We start from the raw sequence: 19,377 nt of genomic DNA, 5'->3' as shown, positions 1-19,377 counted from the left end.
AATTCTCGCCTCGGTGCCTATTCTAATCATGGGCCCCACGCTGCAACTCTGGGCAATAGCTTGCTTAACCTCCACACCGGCCCCAACAGCGCTAGGATGCCTGGCTTCACCCTGGGGGTGCCCAGGAGTGGACACTTCACAGGGAAAGCCAGGAAGGGTTCCACAGCGGTATGAGTAATAGCGCCAGGAAACCGCTTGGTGACCGTGCGCTCTACAAATACCTTGACATTTACATTTACATTTACTCTTCGTCTCAGGGCTGTGACTGCTAAATGGTCCCTTAATACTCCATCTGAATGCCCAACCTGCGGTGCTCCAACTGAAAATTAAATCCATGTTCTGTTTTTTTGCCCAACATACAAATGTATCAGGAAACATTGGCTTGTACAAGCATGCCGTAATTTAGGCTTTGTACATTACAAGGACGCCTATAGAGTAATGAAATCTGATACCTCTATCCTATTAGTTTTTTCGGTATCACATTTCTGGCATGCTGTGTGGCGGAGGCGATGGTCCCACATCAAGTCTACCAACGCCCCCAGCCACAAAACTGATAGCCTTGTATAGCCTCTTGCCTAATCCTATTTTTAACCTAATACCAATCCTTTTAAACCTTTCTACTTGTTTTTAAATAGTTTTTTTTTAAAAACAACAACAAAAAACTCTGTGATTCATGTAATGAGTTGCTATATCGTATGTGTAATTACAAAATGTTTTTTAACAAAAGTTTTTATATGTACTATCTTTTATAGTGATTTCCGAAATAAAGATTAATTTGACTTGAATAAAAGTCCACTGGATTCACCCTAAGCAGGGGACTCTTGGTGGAGTTGATGCAGGTGAGCTCTTTTAACCTGCAGCTTGCAGGGAACCCTCTCTTTATTCCTCTTGAAACAAGGTACATTTAAAGGGCTGTAGTTCCAGATAACAATAAACAACTACAACCGCCAATACTGCCACTTGTTTTTCTACTTCAGAACGGGGAAAAATAATAAAACCAGTCCCTCTTAACCACTCTTTCAGTTTGAATTAATCTATTTATTTTTTCAATTATCAATTGTTTTTCTTTTTTCAAAATACAACTCATTACAACATTTCCATACTCAATAAAAACTATACAACATCCCCCACAGAAAATGTCACCCTTTTTGGAAACTAATTAGTGTTCCTTTTTCAACAATCTTACATGAGCATTCTCTCTTTCATACTCACATATAGTGTTACATTCATACTTGTGTTTCAACTCATTACCACATTTATACATACATCTTTCTTTCATTCACTCTAACCCCACCCTGGGGTACCAACAAAAAATCTTTTTCAATGCAAATATAACAAAACATTTTTCCAAAAATATAAACAAAGACTAATACATTTCAAATTTCAAAATAGGCCATCCGTGATTCAACAAAACCATACAATTCTTGAAATGATGATTTGACTTGATTGGCCTAAAAAAAAGGTAGACGCGTTTCGAATCCCTTTATTCAAGGGATTCTCCTCAGGACCAAGTGTCTCTGAAAAACATGATAGACAGTTTCTTACTATGCTGGTTTGTGGCTTAATACTCAAATATCTATCTAGGACTACAGCGTGAGACTTCTTACCTTTTCAACCATTCGGCAGATTCTCATGGATTTTTTCTCATGTCTTATCTATAAACAAAAATTACATAAAATACACTTGTCACAGTCTCCGTCTTAAATATGTCATGGCATACATTACTGGTCTGAAAAACCGAAGTTGCTTACTTCAACCCGTCCAGGCGCGGAGCGCCTGAATCTGGGTAGTCTTCCCAATGTTGTTGTTGTCAGTGTGCTGACGTTCTGAAAAGTGAGGATTGGTTCTATCAGTAACCAAGATTTCAAAAACGGTAGCAGTAATTGATAACAGTTAAGGTTGCATCTTCGTAACTGTTTAACTCTAATGCTCTTCTGTGCGGAATTCTCTCTATGTAGAGTAAGCCGGGTTTCTGAAAATGTAAAAGAGACCAAGGGCCAGATGTAGGTAATCCCAGATTACTGATTCTTAAATACCGAATCATACCGATTCGGTATTTAAGAACTGGCAATCGGGATGTAGGTATTTTTACCGATTCAATTACCGAATCGGTAATTGAGGCCCATAGGAATCAATGTCAATTACCGAATCGGTAAATACCGATTCGGTAAAATTACCGAATTGACAAGGGGGACAGGGTGTCATTTTGACACCCTGTTGCACCCCTGATTCTGGCTTGTGTGTCATGTGGCACACATACATACCCTAAGGGCATGTATGTGTGTCACAGATGTGCATGTAGACAGAAATTCATTATTTACCACCAAATATTATTTAGTGGTAAATAACGAATTCCTAAGGGCCTTTGGCACTGTTTTCAGTGCCACCTACATCTGGATATACAGAATCTGTAAATTTACCGATTCAGTATTTTACCAAATCGGTAAATATACCGAATCTGTAAATTTACCAATTGTGAAAAATTTAGGCCCCCTACATCTCAAACTCCAAATACCGGTCGGTACCGACCAGTATTTGGCGACCTACATCTGGCCCCAAATGTATTATGCTTATTTTTTTATGGTATTATTCTGCATCGGAATGGGGTCGTTCTATCGTGCCATGGCAGCAATGAATTTTGCTCACACGTGCTGAAAAAATTGTCTGTTTATAAGCTGGTATTATTTATAGAACAACAAACTCTATCGCTTTCCAGTAACCAGGCTGGGCATAATATGGCAGAATGTGCTTCTTTTGGTCTTGATATTTTGTCCTTAAACTCAAACTTTCTAATTGTCCAAAAATGTTGAGTGTGGGAATAATAAACACATACTGCTCAAGCAAATGCCTTATGTATTAGCAGAAACGCCATGTTATGTCTACGCGGTCGGCAAAGCTATTTTTATCCGGAGCTAGTGAGTGTTTAAAGCTCCGCGTATTGTTTTGGGCTCTGCTTAGCGTTGCGAGGTCCTGGATGGGGGAATATATCTTTTTCTTTGTGGTACTGATAAAAAACTCTTAACGAATTACAGGGGACGCCGCATTATAGGCAAGCGAACGGCAGAACTATTTACCTCCGTGGCTTGTAAATACTTAACCCCTCCCACGCTGGTGACGGAACCGTTCCGGCACGCCCCTTGGGTGGGCTGTGCTGGTGACGGAGCGGTTCTGTCACGGCCCGCTCGCCGCGCCTGCGCGGCGCTGATTTCGCGCCTGCGCGGAGCGTTCTATTGAGCGGGCGGGGCCGTGACGGAACCGCTCCGTCACAAGCACAGCCCACCCGAGGGCCGTGACAGAGCGGTTCCGTCAGCAGCGTCGGAGCGCCGCGCCCTCCCCCCCCACCCGCTAGCACTGCGGCGGAATAGCACCGCAGCGAAGGAATTAAAGCGTGACTATTGTTTTGCTGTCTAACCTGTTGTCAAATGTTGTGGGCTCTACTTGGCGTTACAGGGACATGACTAAAATGCTTAAAGACTGCAGCCAGGGTTATCATAATTTCTAGACATTGGCGTTTACCTCTGTTGTCTCGGCCGAGTTCTGCTCGTCTTGTTTGTTATTTTTTCGCGGGTGCGGAAGGACGTATCCTCTCGGTACTTGAACGCGAGGAATATGTATTGAATTCTGGGAATTGTAGTCAACACTTGTTTGCGAAAAGGCTGTGCCATAAATACGTCTGTGATCTTAATCTCTCATATTTGACACAATGGATCATCATTTAGCTGTCATACGATTTCCCGTATACATTGTTTGCCCATAGTTAGTTCTCCCGAAGTCCAATAAAAAAAAGGGGGGGGGAATCATTCGTGCAATCATTTGCCACGATGTATTACATAGCACTATTACTACGCTAAGAGATAAGTGAAACTATCGTAATCTAGTTCATGCTTGGAATCAAAATGAAGTGAACATGCGAGATAGAATCCCAGCACTTTTTTTTTACATGGAGCTTAATCAGATGAGAATCATGTCTTATTCAAGTTAAACATTGCTCTTAAAAGAGGAATAATAGTGTTGATCTCATAATTTCTCAGGGAACTTGGATTGTGAACTCAAGATATCTGTCACAATTATACAAGCGCAGTTCAGCCTTTCCTGTCACTTTACTGTTGTATAACATGGGTACTCAGCAAAGGATGGTATCTTCTGTTCTCTAAAGCGTTATCCTCGCTGACCAAAAGAGAAGCAACACTAATTATCAAATTCAACACAGCAGTAGATGGACTTAATGAACTTTCAGAAATGCCATCTTTAATCTATATCACAATTACCACACACAGTTTCTGCAAGCATAGTGAACGAGTACCAACCATCGCGAGTTAGAGCAGATTCACACAATATAGCAAAGTCAGAGACCGGACAGAAGAGGGCGCCTGTGGTTTAGAGTCTGCCTGTCTTTTAGCGATGCATCCAGAAATGTTTTTTCTCAAAGTATTGGTTTTACTAACCATGACAATATAAATACCTAAAATATTAATAATATGCAGAATAAGACACGCCCCTTGCCATGCTTGCATCAAACTGGGAAACAGGAACATGATTCAGATGGCACAGAATGGGATGTCACAGCCAATGGTACCAGCCCAACTGGCCTCTGTGACGAGCATGCAGACTCAAAGGCAGTTAAATTGGAACATGCCTTCAGTCCTGATGGCCCCACAGCCCAATACAGAATAGAACGCCTAATTCTTAACGAATTCAGGATTTCAACAAAATTCTTCAGTGATTAACAATGATTTTCCACAACTTCCACCTACACTATGAGTTTCTACTGGACTTATCAGACACCATAACTGTGCCTGAGACGGGAGAAGGGTTGCAGCTTGGTGTAGTCCTGGAGGTCACCCAAAGTGGCCCTTTTGTAGAAGAAGTAAATGGGAATCCGGCATCTCTTTTAATCAATAAATGTGCCTCCCGTTCCACAGTCAGACTGACGGGAGCTCCTAACCCACCCCTCTTGGGAAAGGAGTCCAAGTTGTAGGCATTTCTAATAAATAACTAATGAGCTGTCAGCAAATGTTCCCATACAGATTGTGTCAATGATGAATGGCCACAAACTTAAACTGTGATTAAGATCCAGTTATAATGTTAGAGAATAACCTTGTGAAATGACTTGTGTAAATTACTGTACACCGGATGGTGTAGGTATTCAAACACAATGTGAAGACTCTAAATAACATTCGGCAACTTGAGAGTTAATTTGTTCCCAGTCTTTACATAAGAGTATTTAACTCCAGATTTAAATTGCAGAGTAAATCAAGAGGCTTGGAATTTTACAGGAAAGAAATGTGAATTGATCGAAAGTGCAGAGCCAGCTTAAATCGCGGTAAAACTGAATACAGTGTTTCCACACTCTCCTCAGTACAACCGTACACGTGAAGCAGAGGAGGGCATATACCTGTCATTGATAACATTTTCAAGCAAGGCATTCTAAAAGAAGAGATATGGAGCCCATGTAACTCTACTATCATGGGAATTAAATAAACGGGTATAACAAGCATTTACAAAGCAACGGTCTCACCTTTGCAAAAGTTAGAGATATTGGCATTGTAACTGACAACATTTGTATTTATGTGTTGGTTTTGAAAACATAAATAAATGGCATTGTCATTTACAATGTCAATAGCTTAATCTCTCGCAAATGCCACACACAGACCCACAGACCCACACACACACACACACACACACACACACACACAGAGCCCCCCCACACACAGAGCCCCACACACACAGAGCCCCCCCCCACACACACACACACACAGAACCCCACACATACACACAGAGCCCCCCACACACACAAAGCCCCACCCCACACACACAGAGCCCCCCACACACACAGAGCCTCCCACACACACACAGAGCCCCACATACACACACAGAGCCCCCTCACACACACAGAGCCCCCCACACACAGAGCCCCCCCACACACACACACAGAGCCACACACACACAGAACCACACACAGAGAGACAAACACACAGAGCCAAACACACACACAGAGCCAAACACACACACAGAGCCAAACACACACACAGAGCCACACACACGCAGAGCTACACACACACAGAGCCACACACACAGAGCCACACACACAGAGCCACACACACACAGCCACACACACACACACACACACAGAGCCACACACACACAGAGCCACACACACACACAGAGCCACACACACACACAGAGCCACACACACCCAGCCACACACACACACAGTGTCACACACACGCAGAGCCACACACACAGAGCCACACACAGAACCACACACACACACGCACACACATACACAGCCACACACACACAGAGCCACACACACACACAGAGCCACACACACACAGAGCCCCCCCCCACACACACACACACAGAGCCCCACACACACACACACGTCCTTCCGGTCTGTTCCGGAAGGACGGAGAGCTCTGGTGGCAAAAGAAAAGCCAGTTCATGTACGTGATGTGTGGGATACACAAGCGGCAATTTTGGGGATTATAAATCGACTACATTGGAGCGAAATTAGCTAACTCCCCCCGCCCCCCACCGCTTTTCAGGAAAGGTTGGTGATATATTTAAAAATCAGGAGGGACAAGTGGACAAAAGGGATGGTGAGGCAGCAAAGAGGCCATGAAGGGTGCGTAAAGCAGTAACAAGAAGATGATAGGAGACTTTAAAAAAATAAACTGCGAAGTAGAAGCGGCCAAGAGACAAGAGTGAAAAAACAAAAAAGTCAGGAAAGATTGAAGAAATCAATGAAAACCACAGGTTCAAAACTGCAGAAAGAGAGATGGAATTATAGTGGAATGAAGATTGGTAACCAGAAAAGGGGATAGAAAGAATATAAATAAAACTACTTGTAGAGAGGCAAAACTACATGGGATAAGGAAGAAAAAAAGACAACAGTCCACAAAAATGTGATGGAGAAAACCTCTGCTTCATTTTTTGGAGACTGCTTGAAAAAGGTGGGACAAGGATGAGCAAGAGAACATTAGATAGGCGAGTGCCTTGGGTCCTATTGCAGCGAAGGAAAATGGGCACACTGCCCGACTGGTTGAGGAGTAAAAGGCATAGCTGATGTGCAGTACGCTAAGGGTAGCCCTCTCTCTCCATGTCACCGGAGACAGCGTTTCCACTCTTGAACTTTTGATTAACAAATGAAAGATATCAAATGTTTCAGTCCAATTAGTGCAATGTTAGCAAAATTAAACTACAATACCCAGAAGGCATTAGGTTGTCATATGAAAGACTAGTACTGTAAACAATGTGATTGCACAGAGTGAGGTGGCCACCTGACGTCAGTTCTTCAGAGCCCTGGCATCACCATTCCTGCTTTGTTAATGGCAGCTACATCCTCAGTAGTCTTTGAGCACCTCAGCTGAACCACAAGGACCGAAAACATGTTACAAATGTTTGAGAAGGGCACGTCCAGTAGTATTTCCATTGTGCAAACATAGCTGGCAGGTAGTGACCCACTCAGCAATAAGCGGATGAAAGGAGCATCAGTTCTCAGTGACACTGTGAAACATGTACAACGAGCAGGAGACTGAGAAGGAGGAAACGGACAGCAGAAGTGGACATGAAGAAGAAAAAAATGAATAAGGGAGAAAGGAGGAAAATGAAAGAAATTAGAAAAGATTATAGATAGAGAAATAGAAGGCTGAGAGAATTTGTTGTTTATATATTTCGCATAGTTCACCAATTCCTTTGCCTCTTCGCGGTTTGGGGAATCTCGGAGCGCATATTATCTTCAGATGGATAAAGACAGAAGTAGACAGTGTGGATGAAAAGAGGAGACGGTGGGGCATGATGGGGGGGGCGGGGAGAAGTTGTCAGGCAAGGCAGGGAGATGTTATACGAACTTAGGAAATATACGGGAGGGAGAAGAGAGGGGCGGAGAAGACCAAAAGAGGGCAGGTAAAAGATACTTGGGAGAGAGGAAAGAGCGACTATTGGGGAATGTGAGGGGGGAATATAAGAAAGGAAACCTAGTAAAGGAGGACGACCCTGAAAGTTTCTTAAGTTTCACTAGGACAACAACATGAACATGGATATGTGGAGGGATGCCTGAAACTTGCAGAGCCCTGCCCTCATGTGTACATAACATGGATGTTGCAATAACCAGCGCCTACCTGACCCGGCTCCCGGCAACCAGTAATGACCGGCCCCCTCGCTCACTGACTGACCCCTTGTCAAAAACAATAACTAACGGACTGGCTGGACTGCAGGAGACAGCGGGCAAAACTCCTGCGTGCTCCTCTTCTCCCCCCAAACTTAAAAAAACAAGCATTGGCAAGGTCAGCAAGTCAATCGGGAGCCTGCTGAAATATTAGGCATGGCACCTGTGTTGTTGCTAATGCTGAAAGTTTTGCGCGTGCCTGGGAGCGGGAAGGCAATGCAGAGCAAGCTGCAATGCTGTCTAAAAAAAAACCCACACAAAAACAAAACAAAAAGAGAAGGGAAGAGGTGCGATCACTAACGTTAAATCTTGCTGTACTTGTAAACAAGACATCGCCGGGTCCGCGGAGCGCCGCGAGGTGCTGATCTGGCAGATCCCGGACTGCGGCAGGCTCCGACGAGGGGAGGGGGAGGGAGGGAGGAAGGGGGAGGCATCTGGGGGAAAGAGAAGAGGTGGGAAGAGACGGGGCAGGAGGAGGACACCAGGGGAGGGATCGTGAAGAGAAGCGTTCGCTAAGACAAGAGTACTGTGTCTGATAGGGGACACATGCAATCACAACAAAGCCCTGTCCTTTTCAGACTTGGGGGCGTGTTTTTTAGGTTTGAGTGACTGAAGACGTCACAGAGAGAACCTAAAAAACTCACCCGAGTCCGAAAAAGACGGGGATTACATGGAGTGACACCCCTCTCCTCCAATGGCTGGCCAGCATTTACGAGGCCAGCCAATGGAGAAGAGGGGCGGGTTTAAGCCCCCAATACTGTAAACATTAAATCTCGGCTGCGCGAACACTGCTGCGCAGTGTAAAGCTAGGCCGAGACCTATAAAGGAGGATAGTAAAGTACCTGAGAAGAATTAATACTATTGTTGTCCCATGTTGCTGTATTGTATGGTAGAGCATGCAAGGTCCAATGCCAATCTCCTGCTTTAAGGTGAAGAGTCATAATTAATTATTCATTTTGTAGGTGTGTTTTTATAAAATTACATTTTGTTGTGCTATGTTTTCATGAACATTCATTGGTTGTTGTCATTTTTACCTCATCATGAACCATGTCAATAATGTGTTCTCTCTGTCTAAAATCTTATAAAATGTACTGTTTCATGATATTTGTTGCAATTGTTTTATTTTACCCTTTTCCAAAATGCAGACTACATGTCACTCCTCTTACTGATTTTGTACGTAAAACTTTTCCTTGATTTTAAACTAAGCAGATTCTATGTCCGTTTGCTATTTGATAATATAGAAAAAGGTTTTCTTGTTTCTTAGCACACATTTGTTGTCGTGGTCTGTCTATTGACTTTACATCTTGAGTTATATCGGAGTCTGGCTTTTGATATAATTTGAGGTTAACTGTATGTGATCCTTCTGCAAATATTATGATGATTATTTCTCTGACTAAGTAACCATTATTTTAAATCTTTAATATGACCTTACTGCTTGCTGTAGCTCCAAAGCTAAATGCAAGTGCCTTTACCAAGGGAGCAGTGCTTTAATGGGCAGAATTGTCTGCTATGGCTGACTATAAGGTCATTACACTGTTTGCCCCATGAGGGCAGAATGTGTTAATTAATAAAACAAAGGTGTCCCAGAGACCCAGGGGATTGAAACACCTCCGGTACTCCGGAACCTTTGTTTCACAGCTATTGCCGTGGATGTTGAACAGTTAACAGCCGCATGCAGCACCACTGTGGTTAATTGTTGAACATTCACAGCAATAGCTGTTAAAGGAGGCTGAAGTCAGCCCCCGATTCTTCCTGGGCTCGACTAAACTGCTTTTCATCATTCAGTTGAGCCAGGGAGATGCAGGAGATGAGCATAACCCCCTTCTTCCTTCTTAGATACCAGTGACACTGCGACCTACGGGAGGAGGAAGGGGGAGGCTCCTGTGTGCCCTGCTGCAGGCTCTATCTTCTGCCTTCTCCTCCTCAATCCATATATTTCAGAGAAGCAGAGGAAAGAGAGAGGCAGAGGCTGTGTATTAGGACATTGTAATGTTGAGCGCCTCGGGCCTATATCAGGTTGTATAGTCTGCTGCTGCTCCGTTGTCTTCAATGGAGGTCTAAACATTTCAATGTTCCAAGCTTTGTCTCATGAAGGATTTATTTATACTGACCCTCCGCATCATCCCTTCAGATAAGTTATAGATAAAAAGCACCAACACATTGATGCTTTGTTGCTCCCATTGCTCATTATTCCCACACTGCATCAGCTTGAGCTTGAAACGCTGTTGCTCCGGGAGCATGGTTTGTATGAATCTAAGAGTCTGGTTGACTGATTTATGAACGGTGGGCAGAATTATGTTCAAGGACATTAACGTACCTTTGCAAACCAGATTGTTTTGATTTGCAAGTTTCATGGTCTGTAAATGGAAAGATGGGGGTTATGAAGAAGTGGACTGGATTGTTAGGGTTTGTTCTTTGAGACTGTGGGTGCACTCTATATTCACAGAGACCTTTTCCAGAAAAGGATCATGTAAATGTAAATGTAAATGTAGGTGTACTTATATAGCGCAACCTGTCACCCAAAGGGCATCCTGGCGCTTGCTTAGGGAACCCGTCCTGGTATTCCCCTGTGAGAAACCCCGGCAGGGTGTCCACAAGGTGAAAGTCAGGCATCCCGCTGCGAGGGGCCGTTGTGGAGATTAAGCAAGCTATTGCCCAGAGTCGCAGAGTGTGAACCCGTGAGTCGAGGAGGCACCGGGGCGAGAATTATTGAGTCCGTGGAATTTTTAGCCCAAGACCCGCCGAGGCGGGGAATTGAACCCTGGTCCAGAACCGATCTCAGCTTCCGGGTCTGCCGCCTCTAACCCCTGAGCCACACTTCTCCACATGGTTCTTGAACCGAAAAAACAATATGTATTCATAACCAGAGTTGCTTCACAATGGCATCCAGAGAGCAAGAGATTCTTGTGTTTTGTAAGTTCAGGACGTTTTTTTGTAAAATGTGATGAAGTGTGATAGTCGTCTGACACAAAACCATTTCTTTACTTCCTTTCAAGATATTCTGGGATGACCAGGCAGTGCAGCGTGGGTGCCACCCTCGGAAGAACAAAATATAATATAACTGTCAGGTAAGGATTCCTATTACTCTTAAGTTTCCTTTTTCCCTGTTTCTTCATTCTCTTTTCCCGTTCTTGATCTCTGTTTTTTTTGTCTCTTCACTTCAACATTTGACTCCCTCTGTGCACTATTCTCGTTGTTATCAAACTTCTGATAATCACCTGATGGATCCACATTCCTCCTGGTACATGTTGGGAGTGTAGTGCAGGTCCAATTCTTTTTAGGTCAGTTTTGCCCAGCAGTTCCTTAACAATTGGCATATTTGTCTCCTCTTCCAGACCACATGATACCATCCTCCCTCTGTCTGTTCTTTCTGCGTATTTTCTCTCTGGATTTGACTTCCATCTCTTTGCGTCCTCCCATCCTGCCCTTTTTTGTCCTGTCTACTACAAGCAAAAGACACAGTACATATGCGTGGACACACATGCACACAGGGCTTGCTTTAGGGTGGTGCGACCGGTGGAACTGCACCTGGTGCTGACCTTGGGGGCACTGCATTTAGAAGTAACGTATGGGTTCACAAGCATCTGCTGAAGAGTAGGGGTGGGCGGAATTTGAGTAGTCGCGCTACGCAATGCTTGGCGAAACTGTAAAATATCTCCGCCAGCATGCAAAAGTTCAGTGAACACACGGAATTGCTTGTTCCGCCCGTTCGCGTTGCTTTTTTCATGTTCGCGAATGCTGTTTGCGTGCTCGGGGAGAAATATCTTGCAAGCAAGCAAAAAATTCCTCGAAACAGTCGAATCGCAGAATTTTTGGCAATTTCGTGTTCTCCGCAGAACGGTAAATTACCCAAATTCAGCAAATTCCACGAGCGGAATTTACCACCCAGGCCTACTGCAGAGTTTCCTACGCCTGACCCCTGTGGTGAAAGTGGAAGATAGCCTTTTTTCTCTTTCCTCTGTTTTCTGTTTTTCTTTTTTTGACCCTTTTTGGTTTCCATTACTGTTGTGCTGTTCAATAAAATGTCCCTTCCTAGATCACTGGAAAAGGGATTAGATTAACAGTCTAGGTGGGCAGGGGAGTAAATAACATCTAGTAATTTATTACAAGAATTACAAATATCTCACTATGTTCCCAGCCGTTGCCACAGAAATTGCAATTTGATAGTGTGGCTGCTCCTGAGAATCTGTGTTTCTTTCTTAAATATTTACTTCTTTTGCTCTCACATCCTTGATTTCCAGTGATCCCAAGCTTCCGATCAACACTGTTTCACCACTATCAGAAATGTAACTCAAACTGATTTCCTATCTTGTTTTTGTTAATGCTTTCTTTGTGCAAAGTATAAAGTCACAAATATTTTATCTTTGTGTTCATTTACAATTTTTTATCTCCATTTTTACAGGTGACAGAAGTATGAACAGAAAAAAGAAGGTTTACATTTTAGTGAAACACAATGAAAAGGATTATTGCAAGGAAAGTTAAAACATTCTCGAGCTCTAGAGAAAAAACACATTCTATGTGCCAGGAATGGTGAGGATGTTGGAGCGGAAGAAACTGGTGAATGTGAAAGTTGTCAAATCCCTAAAGGAAAATGATCATAAATGTTTACCAAGTGTCAGTAATTGAGATTAAGGAGAACATTGGCCACAACTGATACCCGCACAGAGCAACTCGAGAAAACTCAGTGTTGTAAATTCTGTTTGATGGTTTATGAGAAATGGTTTGGAGACCGAAACCCTCCCCAACAGATCAGTATCTGTAGACGTGTTGTGATGTGACAGAACCGTCAAAAAGACTAACATCCCCGATTTACAAGTGCAAGCTTTTGACTCCGTCTCCTGTGATTCAGAGGAGATTTAAGATTGTTTAAAAGAAACAAATTATAAATGCTCTTTCTTAGATGTTGTTTCGGCAAAGATGCCGGATTATCATTTCCAATATAGGAAGATTTTCCCCCACCAACTCTGTCTCTTGGGTTGATCTGAGTAGTTTCAAAGTGTTCTGTAACTTCCCGAGTGGATCATGTACTTGTCTTAGCCACTGAGCAAAAAAAGCATATACTGCTACAGAAAGTATAAAAGGGACCAGTTTTACGCTATTGACAATTCATAAACCACCCTGGCATGCCCTAATTACCTGCCATTACTTGTATGGACAAACATACTTAACAGGCAAACACTAAACCCCAAAGACCTTATCAGTGCCTTTAAAACTCCTAAATCAAATGTGATAAACTAGAATAACTAAATGAGACTAATTAAACTAGATAGAATTCACCCGGGCATAACTTGGAGAAAATGAATCCATGAGGAGCCTCTTAATCAATACAAGGGGCTCCTCAGTGAAAGTTTATAAGACAAGTTAGATCGGTGCCTTTAAAGGTAGGAAAATGATCTCCAGGAAAAAACTATAATTAGTTAAATTCATATGTTAAGAGAGCATCTGAAATGTATTTTACAAGTTAATGCTGAGTTGTAACAAACAAGTACATGATCAAAAATCAGATTCAGTCTTAAGATGGCATGTATCCAGGAACAAACCCAACTTGGAGAAACAAACAACTTGAATAAGAGCAATGAATGTGAGAACAGCGTTAGTCATCAATCCCACCTCACTAAACATGAGAAAACTAGCTCTGGACGAAAACCCTATCAGTGTCCTGAATGCCAGAAAGGCTTCACTCGCAAATACAACCTTACGGTACATGAAAGAACCCACACTGGGCATAAACCGTATCAGTGCTCTGAATGCCAGAAAAGCTTCAGTCATACATCCAGCCTTACTGTGCATGAAAGGACCCACACTGGGCAGAAACCGTATCAGTGCTCTGAATGCTGTAAAAGCTTCCGTACCCAATCCAATCTCACTTTACATGAAAGAACTCACACTGGACAAAAACCATATCAGTGCTCTGAATGCTACAAAAGTTTCACTCGCAAATTCAGTCTCACTTTACATGAAAGAACCCACACTGGACAAAAACCATATCAGTGCTCCACGTGCCAAAAAAGCTTCAGTTTTAGTGGCAATCTGATTCAACATCAGCGAAATCACACTGAACAAAAACCTTATCAGTGCTCTGAATGCTGGAAAAGCTTCAGTCAGAAATACAGCCTTACTGCACATGAGAGGACCCACACTGGACAAAAACCTTATCAGTGCTCTGAATGCTGTAAAAGCTTCATTCATAAATCCAGCCTTACTATACATGAGAGAACTCACACTGAACAAAAACCTTATCAGTGCTCTGAATGCTGGAAAAGCTTCATTCAGAAATACAGCCTTACTGTACATGAGAGAACTCACACTGAACAAAAACCTTATCAGTGCTCTGAATGCCGGAAAAGCTTCAGTCATAAATCCAGCCTTACTGTACATGAAAAAGCCCACACTGGGTATAAACCGTATCAGTGTTCTGAATGCCAAAACAGTTTCTATTACAAATCCAGTTTAACTCAACATCAGAGAATCCATACTGGGCTCAAACCGTATCAGTGCTCTGAATGCTGTAAAAGCTTCAGGCAGAAATCCCACCTTACTGTACATGAGAGAACCCACACTGGGCATAAACCGTATCGGTGTTCTGAATCCCAGAAAAGCTTCAGTCATAAAATATCTTTCACTCACCATGAGGGAACTCACTCTCTGAAAATACCTGATTAGCTCTCTGAATGCTGAAAAAGTCGGAAATCGGGTCTCACTCAACCTGCGAGAACTTACCTGGAAAAAACCTAGTCATTGTTCTAAATGCCAGGGAAGCATCTGCTGGAGATTCAATTTCATTCAACAAGAGAGAAGGCACAATGAGAAAGAAAATGACTTGTACTCTCAATCTGACAAAAACTTCAGTTGTAAATGTAACCTTTCTACATAAGCGAGCCAATGTGGGAGAATAAAAGGTGCTCACTGTCAACCCTGAGGAGGAGCTTTCAGCATCGCAAAACCTTTACATGAAGCAGCCACAAAGACACCATTCCATTGATTGTCCAACAAACCGTCTACTGAGAAAAGCACAAAGCGAGGGATGGAAATGCTTGAATTAACCTCATTCTTTTGCAACTATTTGTGGCCTCATTCCATTCAGCGTGTTTTATTCCCTGAGTGTTTATAAGCCATGGCTCCAACCCACAAAGTCCATTTGATCCTGAACTTTGAGGCCACGCCCCCAAGGGTCGGGAATGCATGTAACCTGGAACTGTTTCCAGCCTTAATGAGCCTCACCAGGGGGCTGCAGCAGGAGTCCCTTTGTCGTAGGTCTCTATGGGACCCACGTCTGTTCATGTCTGTGCCACTTACGGCTGATCATTGAGAAAAACGAAAAGTGATGGAATGACTGGTAGTTGATCTCAGCAACATCCCGCCACATCATTCTCTAGTCTCTGTACCACTACAGACAAGGCCAGCCATATGCAAACCATTCTTGGCCTAGATAGTTCTAATGACTTCTGTTCCGAGGGGACATGGCCTCGTATTACAAAGATCCACTTTAGCTGCCTCTTTCCATGTCCTTTTTGCTACAAATGGACCTGCTTCCCATCTGCTGAGGACAGTTTCACAAGCTTTACAATCTCATCAGAATCACCCAAGAGAGTCTCACAGATAATCAGGACTATTCATAAACTACTATAGGACGACTAAAGAACAAGAAAATGCGATTCACAAAGTATGTGCTCCTATCTTTTTCTTTGTGGAGTTGCCTGCCTGGACTGCAGAGTTTCCGCACATGTTTATATACTTTTTGTAGTAAATGCAAGAGGGACAGAGCGGGAGTGGGTGTAAAATGGGAAATATTTATGAATAAAGGGGAGGGGCTAAGGGAGGAATAAGGAGGGGTGTAGGGACGGACAAGCATTCACCCACAAAGGAGTAATCCCATTGCTATTTACAAACCACACCTCTACAGTCACAACAGCCATGATGTACCTAAAACAGTTGTAAATGTACCCGAGCACAGAGTCCAACATCACACATGGTCATCCACTGGAACTGCAACACACTCCCATTAATAATAATGGAGGTACGGACATAAATTAAAACGGCTTTAAATGAAATATTTTAAACTAATTAAAAATCTAAACGATTGTCATTCAAGGCAAAAAATATCTAAAAAGAAAAAAATATTTTACAATGTTTTAATAACATTTGTTGAATTGCAACACTAATATAACATTCATTTTTAGTGAAGTATAATTACATATGTTATAATTAATGCCCAAAATTAAATTTCAGGTTATTTCAGGCAATCAGGTGACACCACGTTGCAGAGATTTTTATATTTTCAATCCAAATAACAGACTAACATGTCCACCACTCAAATTAATTTAAATTTTCACTATTCTAATTCACCACTAATCCTTTAATGGGTTCAGTAGTAGTGTGCTACTCTCTGAAAAAGCGCTTTGATGCCTCGTGAGGGGTAATAAGCACTAGCTGGCAGATGCATCAACGTAGCCTTTTGCTATTCCTAAATAGCGATTTTTAAGGAATCGCTATTTAGGAATAGCAAAAGCCTATGCATGTAGGAAGCGCTATTAAAATAGCGATTCCTAAACACTCCTTAATTGCTAGTCGCAATTAAGGAATGCTGAATCATCCATTCCTATGGGCCTACAGGCCCATAGGAATAAATTGGAGATTGCATGAGCAATTTGCGAGTACCAGTAGGTGCAAGGGTGTCAAAATGACACCCTGTTGCACCCCTGAAATTGATCTTTGCACATATGTTGCACACACACTTGCCCTAAGGGCATGTATGTGCACAACACGAAACTTTGAAAAATGCACAAAAGTGCTTTTTTCAAAGTTTTAGCAAATTACCATGAAGTTCAACTTCATGGTAATTTGCTACTCCTATTAGCGAATTCGCTATTTTTTTGACTTTCATGCATTGCATTTAAGGAATCTCAATTTGGGATTCCTTAAATGCAATCGCAATTTAAGGAATTTCAATTTAGAGATTCCTTAAATTGCGATTTTTGCATTTGGGATGATGCATCCCAAGTGCAAAAATACTGATCGCAAAGGGGCAGATACTGAGAATCTGCCATTTGCGACCGGTATTTACTTTGATGCAAATGCCTGTAGATAAATGCAATTACAATACAATACATTTAAAAATTATTAATACATATTATAAATGTTAATTTCGGTGGGACACCTTTAATTAAACCTTAATACAAATGTATCTTCTATATATTCAACTTGGGTGGAGTTTTCCCTCTGTAAAAAAAATAAAGAGAATATTTAAATTGTTTATTACACTTGTAAAAAATATGTTAAATACAAATGTAAATGAAATAAACTCACAGTTTACTTAGAGATCTAATTGATTTTAAAAGTAAAAAAAAGTTTTTCTCACATATCTGTTTCAAAAATCCCAACTAGCTAAAATCATCTGATTTTCTTACTATGTACTCCGAATTACTGATTTGCCTTATTCACCTCTATTCCGAGGGGTACATCCTTAAAAAATCATGTATAGAATTAATTGAAAGTATTTATTAATAGTTGCAATATTTTTAAAATTAAAAGATTAACATATTATCATGAACTAATTAATTTTAAATATATGTAATTTTATAACATTCATTTCAAGGTTTGTGTATTTTTAAAAGGCAAAATACATAATTTTATTTTATCTTTATTTTTGAATGGGTTCGATTTTTAAGTCTCTCTCTCCATTATTTTCTATGGGAGGGCTTTACATTACCAGTGGTTGGCCATGTGTAGTGCTGCACTTTCTATTGCTCCACTTTGGACGAAGTAAGTTACATTTGTAAATTTTACTCCACCTCTGTTTAAGCATATGCAGATGTGCAAGTCCACACTTTTGAGTAACTTTATCGTAATGGTGAATAGCTAAAACTAGCAAAGTTACTCTACTAGCATCCTTGTATGTATAGATTACTCACAGGTGTAAGGTACCTTTGTGAATAAGCTCGAGGTGTCCAACTCAACCTAAGTGTTTCCTTTTTGTGGTAACGCTAAAGTGGACGCGGGCACTTGGGCTGTTATTAGAGCAAATGGGATGGTCCGGTGTGTTTGTTTGGCTGGGGAGCGGCAATGAATACTTTGAAGTAATTTTCCTGGACTTGCTACGTCACTCGCCTCCTGTGGGCCTCCTGTAGCAGCAATTTATCAATACCGTAGTAGGATCAGGTAATTTCTCCTTGTTCTTAACCATGTTATCGTGATTTGCTTTTGTATTTTCCCTTCTCTTCCTTTTACCTAATTTTGTTGGTTTCACCACAACATAAGCACAGACATGTACTTTACTTGTACCTGGTTCTGAGGTCTTATCCTTTGTATACATTATTATACGATGAACACCTTCGCTGTACGGCTACAGTGTGAGCACAGAGAGCCCAAACCCTGATATTCCTGCACCTTGATCTGCCTTTATTGGTATCCTTTCCAGTTTGATAAGTGAGATATGTGTTCGAATCACTGAACAACCTTTAAACCTGCTGTGATACACCTTGGTGGTTACAAGTTTCATGTTTGAACCTCCAGCGTGGGCTCCAGTACGCTGCTTGTCTCACACCGCGTTCCATGCTTTGGCTCTTATCATCAACCTTGGACCATCTCTATAACTTGGAAGCTCCGAAGACTTCGCAGCTGTTGCACCTGCCTGAAGTTTCATAAAGTTTGATGTCTGTGAATTCAGGTTCAACTTGATGACCCAACTCTACTCTGTGGGAATTTTGCACTTCATGACACTTCTGCGCATCTTGTCAGCTTCTGGAACTGATTGAGCCCAAAACATTGCATCAAATTCCAGTGTTGATCATCACCAGAAATTGGACTTACCAGTGCCCCTCGAGCATGGCTAGCGAGGTCCCCTACTTTTTTGTATGTGACTTCCTGATTGATTCAGTGGATCTGCTTTTTTTCTTCATTTTCCTTTTTTGTGATTTTGAACATACAACTAAATGAGTCCTTTATTTCCTTTGTGACAGTTGTTTTTGCTAATTAATAACCCTTAAACTACTGACCTGGTTTTAATTTTCACTCCTGAGTAATTATTAAATACTCCTGTTTCTCTAAACTTTGAATTTTTAATTTCTTTGTCTCTTTTTTCTACATTGTATTGAAATTTGTGACATCAACTGTTTTGATTTACCTTCGAGCGTGGCCTTTTTGCTCAAGCCATGTTACCAAAAGCGAGCTGGTGTCATTTTAGTGGAAGACACATTTACCTTTGCCGT

General features: G+C 41.9%; 1 protein-coding gene across 2 annotated transcripts in view; it reads left to right on the top strand.

The window, feature by feature from the left end:
- LOC144807684 (uncharacterized) overlaps positions 1–17,423 on the top strand; it is a 78,409-nt gene extending 60,986 nt beyond the window's left edge. For both annotated transcript variants that reach the window (XM_078673323.1, XM_078673324.1), the window contains exons 2-3: positions 11,167–11,238; positions 12,573–17,423. In XM_078673323.1, the coding sequence (XP_078529449.1) occupies positions 13,688–14,833 (1,146 nt within the window). In that variant the 5' untranslated portion in view covers positions 11,167–11,238; positions 12,573–13,687 and the 3' untranslated portion in view covers positions 14,834–17,423. The remainder of the gene's footprint in view (positions 1–11,166; positions 11,239–12,572) is intronic.
- The last annotated feature ends 1,954 nt before the right edge of the window (positions 17,424–19,377 follow it).

This window comes from Lissotriton helveticus, chromosome 1_2 (assembly GCF_964261635.1).
Source record: "Lissotriton helveticus chromosome 1_2, aLisHel1.1, whole genome shotgun sequence".
Taxonomy (NCBI): Eukaryota; Metazoa; Chordata; class Amphibia; order Caudata; family Salamandridae; genus Lissotriton; species Lissotriton helveticus.
This window is presented reverse-complemented; position numbering and strand designations above follow the sequence as displayed.